General features: G+C 42.6%; 1 protein-coding gene across 2 annotated transcripts; it reads left to right on the top strand.

Annotated features, from left to right (window-relative positions):
• Window positions 1-3,747: 3,747 nt before the first annotated feature.
• Window positions 3,748-9,543, top strand: gba3 (glucosidase, beta, acid 3). 2 transcript variants are annotated; one of them, XM_014155828.2, is made up of 6 exons: window positions 3,748-4,001; window positions 4,123-4,235; window positions 6,131-6,358; window positions 6,693-7,495; window positions 8,397-8,520; window positions 8,933-9,543. In XM_014155828.2, exons 1-6 carry the CDS (start codon window positions 3,994-3,996, stop codon window positions 9,139-9,141), a joined length of 1,485 nt encoding a protein of 494 aa, XP_014011303.2. In that variant the 5' UTR covers window positions 3,748-3,993; the 3' UTR covers window positions 9,142-9,543. The 2 variants fall into 2 exon arrangements, with proteins under 2 accessions (XP_014011303.2, XP_045557308.1); XM_045701352.1 differs by having other exon boundaries at window positions 3,748-4,235.
• The last annotated feature ends 3,425 nt before the right edge of the window (window positions 9,544-12,968 follow it).

The following is a 12,968-nucleotide window of genomic DNA, read 5'->3' as shown; positions in this document are numbered from 1 at the left end:
TAGGGGGCAGTATTTTCACGGCCGGATAGAAAACGTACCCGATTTAATCTGGTTACTACTCCTGCCCAGAAACTAGAATTTTAATTTTAAATAAACTTGCTTTATTGTTCTGAAACCCTGTCATCAAACAGTAATACAAGTATATGTCGTTTTACTCTGGGTCTCTGAAAAATGCTTGATTAATTGAGGATCTCTAGCTAATTTTCATGATTAAAGGAATCTAACCTGAAAGCCAACTATAGGTATTGTATAAGGCCATAAGTAAACAAGAACATGCTCATCCAGAGAAGGTGGGGGACTAGTGGCCGGTGACTTTAATGCAGGGAAACTTAAATCCATTTTACCTCATTTCTACCAGCATGTTACATATGCATCCAGAGAAAAAATAACTCTAGACCACCTTTACTCCACACAAAGAGACGCATAAAAATCTCTCCCTCGCCTTCCATTTGCCAAATCTGATCATAACTCTATCCTCCTGATTTCTGCTTACGAGCAAAAACTAAAGTAGGAAGTACCAGTGACTCGTTCAATACGTAAGTGGTCAGATGACGCAGATGCTAATCTACAGGACTGTTTTGCTAGCACAGACTGGAAAATGTTCCAGGACTCGGGTAGGCCGTCATTGTAAATAAGAATTTGTTCTTTACTGACTTGCCTAGTTAAATAAAGGTTGTATACAAAATAAAAAAAAGTATCTTCACTGACATTTTCAACCTGTCCCTGACCGAGTCGGTAATACCTATATGTTTCAAGCAGACCACCATAGTCCCTGTGCCCAAGAACACCAAGGTAACCTGCCTAAATGACTACCGACCCATAGTACTCAGGTCTGTAGCCATGAAGTGCTTTGAAAGGCTGGTCATGATTCACAACAACACCATTATCGCAAAAATCGTAGAACCACTCCAATTTGCGTACCGCCCCAACAGATCCACAGATTACGCAATCTCTACTGCACTCCACACTGCCCTTTCCCACCTAGACAAAAGGAACACCTACGTGAGAATGCTATTCATTGACTAATATCTCAGCGTTCAACACCATAATGCACTCAAAGCTCATCACTAAGCTAAGGACCCTGGGACTAAACACCTCCCTCTGTAACTCGATCCTGGACTTCCTGATAAGCCGTCCCCAGGTGGTAAGGGTAGGTAACAACACATCTGCCATGCTGATCCTCAACACGGGGGCCCCTCAGGGGTGCGTGCTCAGTCCCCTCCTGTACTCCCTGTTCACCCATGTCTGCATGGCGAAGCCCGACTCCAACACAATCATTAAGTTTGCTGACCACACAACAGTGGCAGGCCTGATCACCGACAACGATGAGACAGCCTATAGGGAGGAGGTCAGAGACCTGGCAGTGTGGTGCCAGGATAACAACCTTTCTCTCTCAATGTGATCAAGACAAAGGACATGATCGTGAACATAAGGAAAAGGAGGGCCGAACACACCCCCATCCACATCGACGGGCTGTAGTGGAGCAGGTTGAGAGCCAATGAACTATCATGGTCCAAACACACCAAGACAGTCTTAAAGAGGGCACGACAACACCTATTCCCCCTCAAGAGACTGAAAAGATTTGGTATGGCTCCTCAGATCCTCAAAAGGTTCTACAGCTTCACTCTCGAGAGCATCCTGACTGGTTGCATCACCGCCTGGTATGCCAACTGCTTGGCCTCTGACCACAAGGCACTACAAAGGGTAGTGCGTACGGCCCAGTACATGACCGGGGCCAAGCTTTCTGCCATCCAGGACCTCTATACCAGGCGGTGTCAGAGGAAGGCCCTAAAAATTGCCAAAGACTCCAGCCACCCTAGTCATAGCCTGTTCTCTCTGCTACCCCCAAGCCATAAGAGTCCTGAACAGCTAACCAAGTGGCCACCCGGACAATTTGCATTGACCCCCCCCCCCCCCCCCCCACTTTACCAACATGTACATGTTACCTCAATTACCTTGACTAACCTGTGCCCTCGCAGACTGACTCTGTACCAGTACCCCTGTATATAGCCTCGTTACTGTTCTTTTATTGTTGCTCTTTAATTATTTGTTATTTTTCAATTTTCTTATTTTAATTTTTGGTATTTTTTTACTTTTATTTTTTTTGTAAATACTTTCTTACTTATTTTTCTTAAAACTGCATTGTTGGTTAAGGGCTTGTAAGGAAGCATTTCACTGTAAGGTCTACACCTGTTGTATTCGGTGCATGTGACAAATACAATTTGACTTGATTTGAGTGCATTGGTAGGAGTCGTAGGAGGGGAGATTCTGGGCTAAGCCAACCCGGGAGGGAGCCTCTCACAGTGCTCTAAGGATGAAGCTCTGGCCTGGACGGTCCTGCCGGGATGCAGGGTGAAAGAGCACAGGCAATCGACTTTGGGGATAGCCCACTCTACTGTAAGGCCCTTACTGTTGAGTCTGAGGGACAGTCCCTAGCTGTACACTAACCCAGTGGTAAAGCAGAGTGGCATCTATCAGATCTGTGGGGATTAGGAGCAAGAGATAACGGAACTGCCATTGGGTAGACAGGGCCTAGTTGAGTCAGTTAATCCTGCAGGGGTGGTATTTTAGCTTTAACAACAGCTATTAAACTCTGTAACTGCTTTAAAGTCACCATTGGCCTCATGGTGAAATCCCTGAGCAGTTTCCTTCTGCTCCGGCAACTGAGTTAGGAAGGACACCTGTATCTTTGTAGTGACTCGGTGTATTGATACACCATCCAAAGAGTAATTAATAACTTCACCACGCTCAAAGGGATATTCAGTGTCTGCTTTTTTTACCCATCTACCAATAGCTGCCCTTCTTTGTGAGACATTGTAAAACCCCCCTGGTCTTTGTGGTTGAATCTGTGTTTGAAATTCACTGCTCGACTGAGGGACATTACAGATACTTGTATGTGTGGGGTACAGAGATGAGGTAGTCATTCAAAAATTATGTTCAACACTATTATTGCACACAGAGTGAGTCCATGCAACTTGTTTTGTGACTTGTTAAGCACATTTTTAGTCCTGAACTTATTTAGGCTTGGCATAAAGATGGGGTTGAATACTTATTGATTCAAGACATTTCAGCTTTTCATTTTTTATTCATTAGTAAAAATGTCTAATGTCCAACCACTCTTTCACGCTGCTGCTACTCTCTGTTCATCATATGCATAGTCACTTTAACCATATCTACATGTACATACTACCTCAATCAGCCCGACTAACCGGTGCCTGTATGTAGCCTTCCTGCTGTTATAGCCTTCCTACTGTATATAGCCTCGCTACTGTTATTTTCCCCTGTCTTTTTACTGTTGTTTTATTTCTTTACTTACCTATTGTTCACCTAATACCTTTTTTGCACTGTTAGGTAGAGCCTGTAAGTAAGCATTTCACTGTAAGGTCTACACCTGTTGTATTTGGAGCACGTGACAAATAAACTTTGATTTGATTTGAATTCCACTTTGACACTATGGGGTGTTGTGTGTAGGCCAGTGACACAAAATCTAAATGTAATTTTTAATTCAGGCTGTAACAATAAAATGTGGAAAAGGTCTAGGGGTGTGAATATTTTCTGAAGTCAGATAGATCCTCATCTTCCAGCTGTTTTTTTTTACTCCATCCTTTTTGTAGCCTACAAACAGAATTTGCGCAGCGCGAGTTCACAACAACGCTAGCGAACAAGCCCTAGTGATGTAACGCATCAGAGTCTACATAACTAAAAGCCAATTTATGCTTTATTCTAAATATGGTTGGAGGCTATGTGTGGAGGGTGTGACGCAATAGCGAAGCCTCCAGAGTCATGCAGAGACCAAATTGAGTTATGTACCGCACCGCCGTGCACTTCCCAAATGTTGTAACAATGCGGAGGGCTCCGTTTAGCTCCGCATCGACATTAATGGTTGACAGTCGGTAATGGCTGGAGGTCCTATATAAACACAAACTCACTTCCTTGAAAACTTCCTACACAATAGCTCTGCTCAACAGTTCTGCGCTGCTCCACGAAGCATGAATGCCACGGTAAATACTGCACGGCCAATGCAGAGGACAGATTGACCATGTAGCTCCTCTAACTCTTACCTGCTTGACAATACAATATTTCACAACAAGGTTTGTTGATTTTTTTTTTTTTTACATGTAGGCAAATATTAACCAACAGCCCTGAATGGAATTGTATCCATACGAACGATTCTGAAACCATGTTCCCGTCTAACTTTGCATGGGGCGCGGCTACATCCGCTTATCAAATCGAAGGTACGTAATAAGAATTTGTTCCCGCCGGCGGTAACGGTGTTTCTTTTGTGTGCATTTGTAGATACAGTCATTTGATTAGGAAACGTAATGCGCGTCCCCGAGACGACTTTCTCTGGCCAAGCGCGAGAAGTAGGCTGCTTGCAACCTATAGGTCTACCGGCAGGCTGCAGTTGGATCTCTAATGCAAAAGGGGGACTATTGATAGTAGCCTAATAGTTGAAACATTAATGAAGTTGTGTATAGATTTAATAACTACAGCATGAGCTATATACATACAGAATGAGCAACTATAGACTCAGAGTAGCCCATTGACAGTGCATTCAGAAAGTATTCAGACCCCTTCACTTTATCCACATTTTGTTACATTACAGCCTTATTCTAAAATTGATTAGTTTTTTTCCCTCGTCAATCTACACACAATACCTCATAATGACAAATCAAACTGGTTTTTAGATTTTCTTTGCAAATGTATAAAAAATACAAATTCAGATTCTTTACTCAGTACTTTGTTGAAGCAACTTTGGCAGCGATTACAGCTTTGAGTCTTTTTGGGTATGACGCTACAAGCTTGGCACACTTGTATTTGGGGAGTTTCTCCCATTCTTTGCATATCCTCTCAAGCTCTGTCAGGTTGGATAGGGAGCGTCGCTGCACAGCTATTTTCAGGTCTCTCCAGAGTTGTTCGATCGGGTTCAAGTCCGGGCTCTGGCTGGGCCACTCAAGGACATTCATAGATTTGTCCAGAAGCCACTCCTGTGTTGTCTTGGCTGTGTGCTTAGTGTCGTTGTCCCGTTGGAACCTTCCAACAGGATAACGAGCGTAGGACAGCGAGAGCAGGTTTTCATCAAGGATCTCTCTGTACTTTACTCCGTTCATCTTTCCCTCGATCCTGACTAGTCTACCAGTCCCTGCTGCTGAAAAATATCCCCACAGCATGATGCTGCCACCACTATACTGCACCATAGGGAGGGTATTGGCCAGGTGATGAGCGGTGCCTGGTTTCCACCAGATGTGACGCTTGGCATTCAGGCTAAAAGTTTCTCATGGTCAGAGTCCTTTAGATGCTTTTGGCAAATTCCAAGTGGGCTATCATGTGCCTTTTACTGAGGAGTGGCTTCTGTCTGGCCACTCTACCATAAAGGCCTGGAGCTCTGTCAGAGTGACCATCGGGTTGTTGTTCACCTCCCTGACCAAGGCCCTTCTCTCTCTATTGCTCAGTTTGGCCGTGTTAAGAATGATGGAGGCCACCATTTAAGAATGATGGAGGCCACTGTGTTCTTGGGGACCTTCAATGCTGCAGAAATGTTTTGGTACCCTTCCCCAGATCTGTGCCTCGACACAATCCTGTCTCGGAGCTCTACGGACAATTCCTTCGACCTCATGGCTTGGGTTTTGCTCTGACATGCACTGTCAACTGTGGGACCTTGTATAGACAGGTGTGTGCCTTTCCAGATCACGTCCAATCAATTGAATTTACCACAGGTGGACTCCAATCAAGTTGTAGAAACATCTCAAGGATGATCAATGGAAACAGGATGCACCTGAGCTCAATGTAGAGTCTCATAGCAAAGAGTCTAAATACTAATGTAAATAAGGTATTTTTTAAATATATTTTTACGTACATTTACAAACATTTCTAAAAACCTGTTTTCGCTTTGTCATTATGGGGTATTGTGTGTAGATTGATGAGGAAAACAATTCATTTAATACATTTGAGAATAAGGCTGTAACGTAACAAAATGTTGAAAAAGTGAAGGGGTCTGAATATTTCCCGAATGCACTGTATATAGGCTACAGTACAATAGCTATTTTTAGGAATTGTAGGCACATTTTTCTTAAGAATTTTTTTTGTTTTTGGTATTCAAACTGCTACTGCTATGAATTGAACCTTGCAGGAGGCTGGGATGTGGATGACAAGGGACCGAGCATTTGGGACACGTTCTGTCACGAGGGGGGCAGACTAGTGTTCGAGGGCCAGAGTGGAGATATCACCTGTAACAGCTATGAGCTCTGGGAAGAGGATCTCCGGTGTATCCGTCAGCTAGGCCTGACCCACTACCGCCTGTCTCTGTCCTGGTCCCGCCTGCTACCGGAGGGGATAACACGGCACGTCAATCAAAAAGGTAGCTGTACTCGGGTGGGGTGGGGGGAAACCATCTTGAAGACTTACCTTGAGACTGTGTAGTGGTTACTTACGATAAGATTCCTCCAGTATTTATTTGTGGTGAATGCCTATGACATATGATATGATAAAAAAAAGAAATATACATTATTGTGTTACGACCAGGCTTTTGTTTATGTAAACAGTGCAGTGCCACAAACTCTGTCAAGGGGTCTGGACCCTTTTGCCACAGTTTGTTGTGTGCTTTTCTTATCAGTGCAGCGTCCCTGATTTGAAGACTAATTTAGCCTTGATACCCATGATTTACTACTAAGCTATGTGTCTCTGTCCTGCAGGTTTGCGATACTACAACAAAGTGATCAATGATTTGCTGGCTAGTGACGTGTTGCCAATGGTTACCCTGTACCACTTTGACCTGCCACAAGCTCTCCAGGACCAGGGAGGTTGGAAATCACCTGAGATTGCGGCCATCTTTGACAGCTACGCCCGCTTCTGCTTTGAAGCGTTCGGGGATCGTGTGAAACTGTGGATCACGTTGAACGAGCCATACGTGTGCGCTAAACTGGGCCACGAGGATGGCATCTTTGCCCCGGGGGTAAAAGAACCAGGGATGGCTGCCTACCTGGTGGGCCACAACATGCTACGTGGCCACGCCAGGGCCTGGCACAGCTACAATGTCCTCTACAGGGAAAAACAGGGTGGCTCGGTGTCCTTAGCGATTAATAGCGACTGGGCTGAACCGTTGGACCCGGCCAGTCCTGATGACACGGCCGCCACTGAACGCTACCTGGCCTTTACACTAGGGTGGTTTGCCTGGCCCCTGTTTGTCACTGGAGACTACCCAGAAGTGATGAGGTCTAGTATTGAGGTCAGAAGCAAAGAACTGGGTTACGAAGAAGGTTCTAGACTGCCCAGGTTCTCCAAAGACGAGCCTAGTCTTCTCGGCACGGCTGACTTTTTTGCGTTGAACTACTATACGTCTCGGAGGGTGAAGCCAGGTGAATGTTGTCCAGGGGTGTTGGGGTTGAAGAGTGACCAGGATGCAGAAGGGGTGGTGGACCCATCCTGGCCGGTATGTGGGGTGTCATGGCTGGCTGTGGTTCCTGACGGCTTGAGGAAACTGCTGAAGTACGTTAAGGTAAAGAGGACCAGGGTCCTGTTCCAATACTTACAAAAATAAAACAAAGTTTTAAAAGTTCCACTTCTACCAATCCACATCATGTCAGATCAGTGATTACATTAAGGAAAGTACACATTTTTAAAGTATCCGAACAGCGCCCAGGTTAACAGGGTCGGCTCCATTCGAAAGCAGTCAATTCAGAGGATGAAATGACGTTTTAGAATACATTTTTTCTGATGATTTTACATTTAAGGATTATTCAATTCATGAATCCCCTGCCTTGAGCCAAACCTTTAGTGAGGAGAAAACATTTAACATTAATAGAGTTGCTCGCTATTGATAGTTTTTTTGCACAGTAAACAGATTGGGGACCCATTACAGTTGTCACATTGAATTGTGTCACACTGAATTGTGTCACATTGATTGCTTCAGGTGAAAACTGTTTTTTGAGAATGAGAAATATCCTGCTGTCGCAGTTTGTCACCGGGGTAAATCGATTTGAATGCAATTTAGCTAGTATACCATTGAAATTTTAATTGAAAATGTAACTTCTAATACCGCAAAGATGACCGGTCCACCCACCGTTAAATGTCAACTTAAATGGTAATGTCTATTCTATTATCTATATTTCTATGATTTTCCTATGGAGGATTGACAGTAGAATTTAAAACAACATATTCCCATTCAAGTCAACATTCTCTGATGTGTGGACCTCCAACCATCTTTGTGGTACCATTTGAAAGTTTAAATTTGTGGAACGAAACCAACAAAAGCCAGAACACACACACACACACACACACACACACACACACACACACACACACACCACTGTACTTTAAAGCCTTCCACTGTGTTGGTTGACTGTCATTATTGAACTCATATTTTATTGGACAATGATAGCAACCAGTTTCTTTGACAGGACACATTCAACAACCCTGCGATCTACATCACAGAAAATGGCTTCTCCCAGGTGGGGCCAGTGGACATGGAAGATGTCCAGCGCTGTGGGTTTTACCATGACATCATCCAGGAAGTAGCCAGAGGTATAGACCAGAAAGTGGCCACCATAAAGCTGCCGTATATTATGGAGAATCTATCATTATTTAATGTGAATTTCTTCTGAAATTCAATCCAGTCGCTACTTGTACTATTTAAATCTCTGAGGGGTTGCTTCTCACATAAAATCGTAGTATTTATACATGATCCAGAATCTAAGCTACAGGGGACTGAGTGACTTGAATCCTTCATTGATGAACCTGTTCTTTAGAATTAGTGACAGTATTTAGCTAATTTCAGGTCAATGGAGAAGGTTAAGAGAGAGACTATGGCAATCATAATACAATGGGATCTTGTCCTTTTGTAATGTGAACAAAGTATTTTCACATTACCCCTTAATGCGCACTGTCACATGTATTTTTATAAAAATACCATGTATGTTGTTTATCTTTGTTCTAGCTCTCCGAGAGGATGGTGTTGACGTGCGAGGCTATTTCGCCTGGTCTCTCCTGGATAACTTTGAATGGGCCGACGGGTTCAGCGTACGTTTTGGCCTGTTCCACGTGGACTTCTCTCGACCGGAGCGACCACGGACTGCGTACCGCTCTGGAAGGGAGTATGCTGGCATAATTTCCAAGTACAGATCTCAGACCATGGTAAATACCTAAACAGCCAATGGGCATAGTGTTAATCAGCCAATAACAGCTATTCTTTTGCTCAATGTTCTGTTCTAATTGACTGCAACCAAGCTTGGTCCATTGCAATGTTCCTACAGGCAATTTTGAATTGAAGCCCATCTGAAACAGATGGTAGCTGTGAAGTCTTTAAGACGTTCGCGTGTGGCTCAGTTGGTAGAACATGGTGTTTGTAACACCAGGGTTGTGGGTTCGATTCCCATGGGGGACCAGTATGGAGAAAAAAATGTATGAAATGTATGCATTCACTACTGTAAGTCGCTCTGGATAAGAGCGTCTGCTAAATGACGTAAATGTACGTCAACCCTGAAAATGTTTTGTTAAACAGTGCTAAGCTTATTCTGCTTCCTTCGCAATAAAGTGATTTTTGTCTGATTTCTTCCCTGACTTTGGCATAGAAATGCAAGGACCCAGCCAAAGAGTGTTACATTTATTCAAGTGGGTGGAAAATGTATTCCATCCTGCCCAATTCCCATTCAATTTGTACAAAGGGTTTATGTTGCCAGGCCAAGCTGTTGTGGCCAATGCAGGGCTTGGTGAGGGGCACAAGTCTACAGAGGTGTGTGTGTGACCTCATATCTCAACCCGCAAGGCCCCTGTATGGCTCAGATGATTAAAAAAAAAATCCTATACAGCCCTCATGTTGAAACAAAATACACAATGCAACTCACTGTGCCCGGTGGAGAGTTGGGGTTGAGTGAGAGCTTGATTTAACACTAAGAGTAAAAACATTAAAAATTATGCCAGGCAGGAGCCCATGCCCAGGTAAGAAGGATCACATTGTCTAAAACACAGGTTTGTATATACAAACAGAGAATTGGAGATAATACACAGGGAGGGGTCACTTGGATGTCAGTACGTTATGAGGGGAGAGTTACAGACATTCAAATGTCCAGGATGAGGACGAACATGGACAAACATTTACCAGCCAAATGTTAGCAAATGTCAACATTGTTACTGGTGCTCGATGTTTGCTGCTCATTGTGCTATTCATTGGCAGGAGAAGCCTTCAAAACAGCCAATTCGTCAGGGCATGGACTCTACAAGGTGTCGAAAGTGTTCCACAGGAATGCTGGACCATGTTGCTTCCAATGTATCCCAACTGTTAAGCGTGAAAAACCCAGTAGCGTTGCAGTTCTTGACACAAACTGGTGCGCCTAACACCTAGTACCATACCCTGTTCAAAGGCACTTACATTTTTTGTCTTGCCCATTCACCCTCTGAATGGCACACATAGTACTCGTGCTTCTACACCTGCATTGCTTGCCGTTTGGGGTTTTAGGCTGGGTTTCTGTACAGCACTTTGAGATATCAGCTGATGTAAGAAGGGCTTTATAAATACATTTGATTTGACATACACAATCCATGTCTCAATTGTCTCAAGATTAAAAAATCCTTATGTAATCTGTGGATTTAACAAGTGACATCAATAAGGGATCATAGCTTTCACCTGGTCCGTCTATGTCATGGAAAGAGCAGATGTTCTTAATGTTTTGTATACTCTGTGAATACAGTACTGTACATACTATAAAAGGGAAACTGTCCTTCTTAGCATCAATGGAGTAAAGGCATCCGTCAGATGTGTTTTTAGTTTAAAGGGTAAAGGGTCTGCCCATTGGGGGCTGAGGTACAGACAACATATTGCTCTCTTAATGGATCCAAACACCAGGAGGATTATGATACTTCCTGTGTATGAGACCCTAGTCGAATGGAATAGAGCTGTGGTATAAAGACTCATGGACAGGAGTACTGAGAACTCCAAAAAAGCAAATGCATCCAACAAATGTATACAGTCACATGCTTGATGTAGTCATTGAATGCTATGAATATGGGACCAAATACTTAACTTTTTACTACTATAACCCACATATAAGTGAATATGTCCCAATACTTTTGGTCTCCTAAAATGGGGGGACTATGTACAAAAAGTGCTGTAATTTCTAAACGGTTCTCCCGATATGGATGAAACTACCCTAACATTAAAGCTGACAGTCTGCACTTTAACCAATTTTAAATCCAAACTTTTGGAGTATACAGACAAAAGAAGAAAAAATGCTTCACTCTTCCAATAATTTCGGAGGGCACTGAATGGAACATCCTGTTTGTGTTTCCCTGAATCTGAACCCTTTTCATACAAATGTTCCTTTGTGAACTACAGTGTGTACTGTACAACAGCCTTAACCTGTAGTTTCAGTAGTACCTCTTTTGCCATCTCGTCTTTCCATTCATTGAATTCAAAGCCACCAATGACATTCAGTAAAAGGTATTAACAAGATACAAATAGATTTATTGCATTATGAGCCTGTCAGCATGGATAAAACTCATTGGAACACCTCTGATCGGAATGCCATGCTGAACAACAGATGTCATCATGCCACCAGAAAACCAGGGTGGCATTTGTGTACTGCTCTGGCTGCTCCCGCAGCTGTGAGAAACTACTCAGAGAACAAGGTGAAAATCCTCCATCAAGTTCTGTGTTTACTTGATGTACATACTGTGGTTAATTCTGGTTTCATTTAACATAGACCGTCGAACAATGGACTGCAACACCTGCACAGCTGAGGCTGGTCTTTCTCTGGGCAAGCCATCGCAAAACACCACTGAATGGCATGTCATGCACCCAAATATTTTGAGGGGGGACTTAAGGGATGACCAAACTGAATGTATTTGAATTAATACAGTGTAGAATGAACTACATCTTGTATTTTTTTTTATCCGACAAATGAATGAAATTGCTCCCTTAGTTTCAGTGGGCATTGACGATTGAACAGCCTCAATTGAGGCTGAAATTGTTCAAATAAAATTATACTTATTTTCAGTTAAAGAATTGGATTTATTTGTTGTTTTGCTGTTAGAGAAAAAAGATATTCCTTTTACTCGAGTACACGTGAACAACATGCTGGTTCTTTTTGTTGGCTTACACTGCAGCTGTGTGGTTCTAAATGGAACTACAGCTTTAATGCCAAATTAAATTATCATGGACACAACGTGGCGTCACACAATAAAGTGTTTTGAACCAATACAATGTATAACAAACAATCTATCTATCCACAAGTCCCTAAACCCTATCTGTCGTTATGATATATTTCACATTAAATATTAATATTTATGCACCAGTAGGATACAAAGCATAATTTATATTATGTATTATGTGACTTTGTTGTTTGCATTAATAAGGATATTGTGGCATGACGTATCGTCGACTATGCAGATTGTTTTCAACAGACGTGAAAAATGCCTCCGTGGCCCTCCTCTATTTAAGTCAAGCAGAATGAATTTGTCTTTTGTCTTATGATGAATAGCAACCTATTGTGCGGCCATCAATAATGTCTTTGAAGTCGGCAGTGAATATTTCTACGCAGATTTTTTTTTTATATGTATGTGTGATTTAACAACCTTTCACACCACTTCTCTAACCTGTCTTGAAAACCTTTGGACCAGATAATACATTCTTTAAAGTGCTTTCACCAAAGTTTGCCTCCTATTTTTCAGAGGGAATAACAACATTAACAGCAGAATATAAGTATGGTAAATTATTAATTAAAGGGGCATATTTACCATATTTATTCTCTCCAGCACCATACCAATGTCTACGTATTTGAAAACAGCGATAAAGACAAACAAGTGTGGAAACCAGTAAATGAACACACTAATAATAATTTTACACAACATATCAATAATCCTACTCAGTTTGAATCATACAAAACTTTGCACGTTATAATTCTACCAGCTTCCAAACTATAAGGCTACATTTGGAACACATGACAAGCCCATATTCAATAAGGTAAGCACAATAACTA

The sequence above is a fragment of the Salmo salar genome, chromosome ssa18 (assembly GCF_905237065.1).
Source record: "Salmo salar chromosome ssa18, Ssal_v3.1, whole genome shotgun sequence".
Classification (NCBI taxonomy): domain Eukaryota; kingdom Metazoa; phylum Chordata; class Actinopteri; order Salmoniformes; family Salmonidae; genus Salmo; species Salmo salar.
Note: the sequence above shows the minus strand (reverse complement) of the source record. Positions and strands in the feature narration are given on the sequence as shown.

Excerpts from the sequence above, each read along its gene's own strand:
- gba3 (XM_014155828.2), top strand. Across the intron at positions 6,359-6,692 it reads ACGGCACGTCAATCAAAAAG|GTTTGCGATACTACAACAAA; the intron begins GTAGCTGTACTC and ends TCTGTCCTGCAG. Across the intron at positions 7,496-8,396 it reads AACTGCTGAAGTACGTTAAG|GACACATTCAACAACCCTGC; the intron begins GTAAAGAGGACC and ends TTTCTTTGACAG.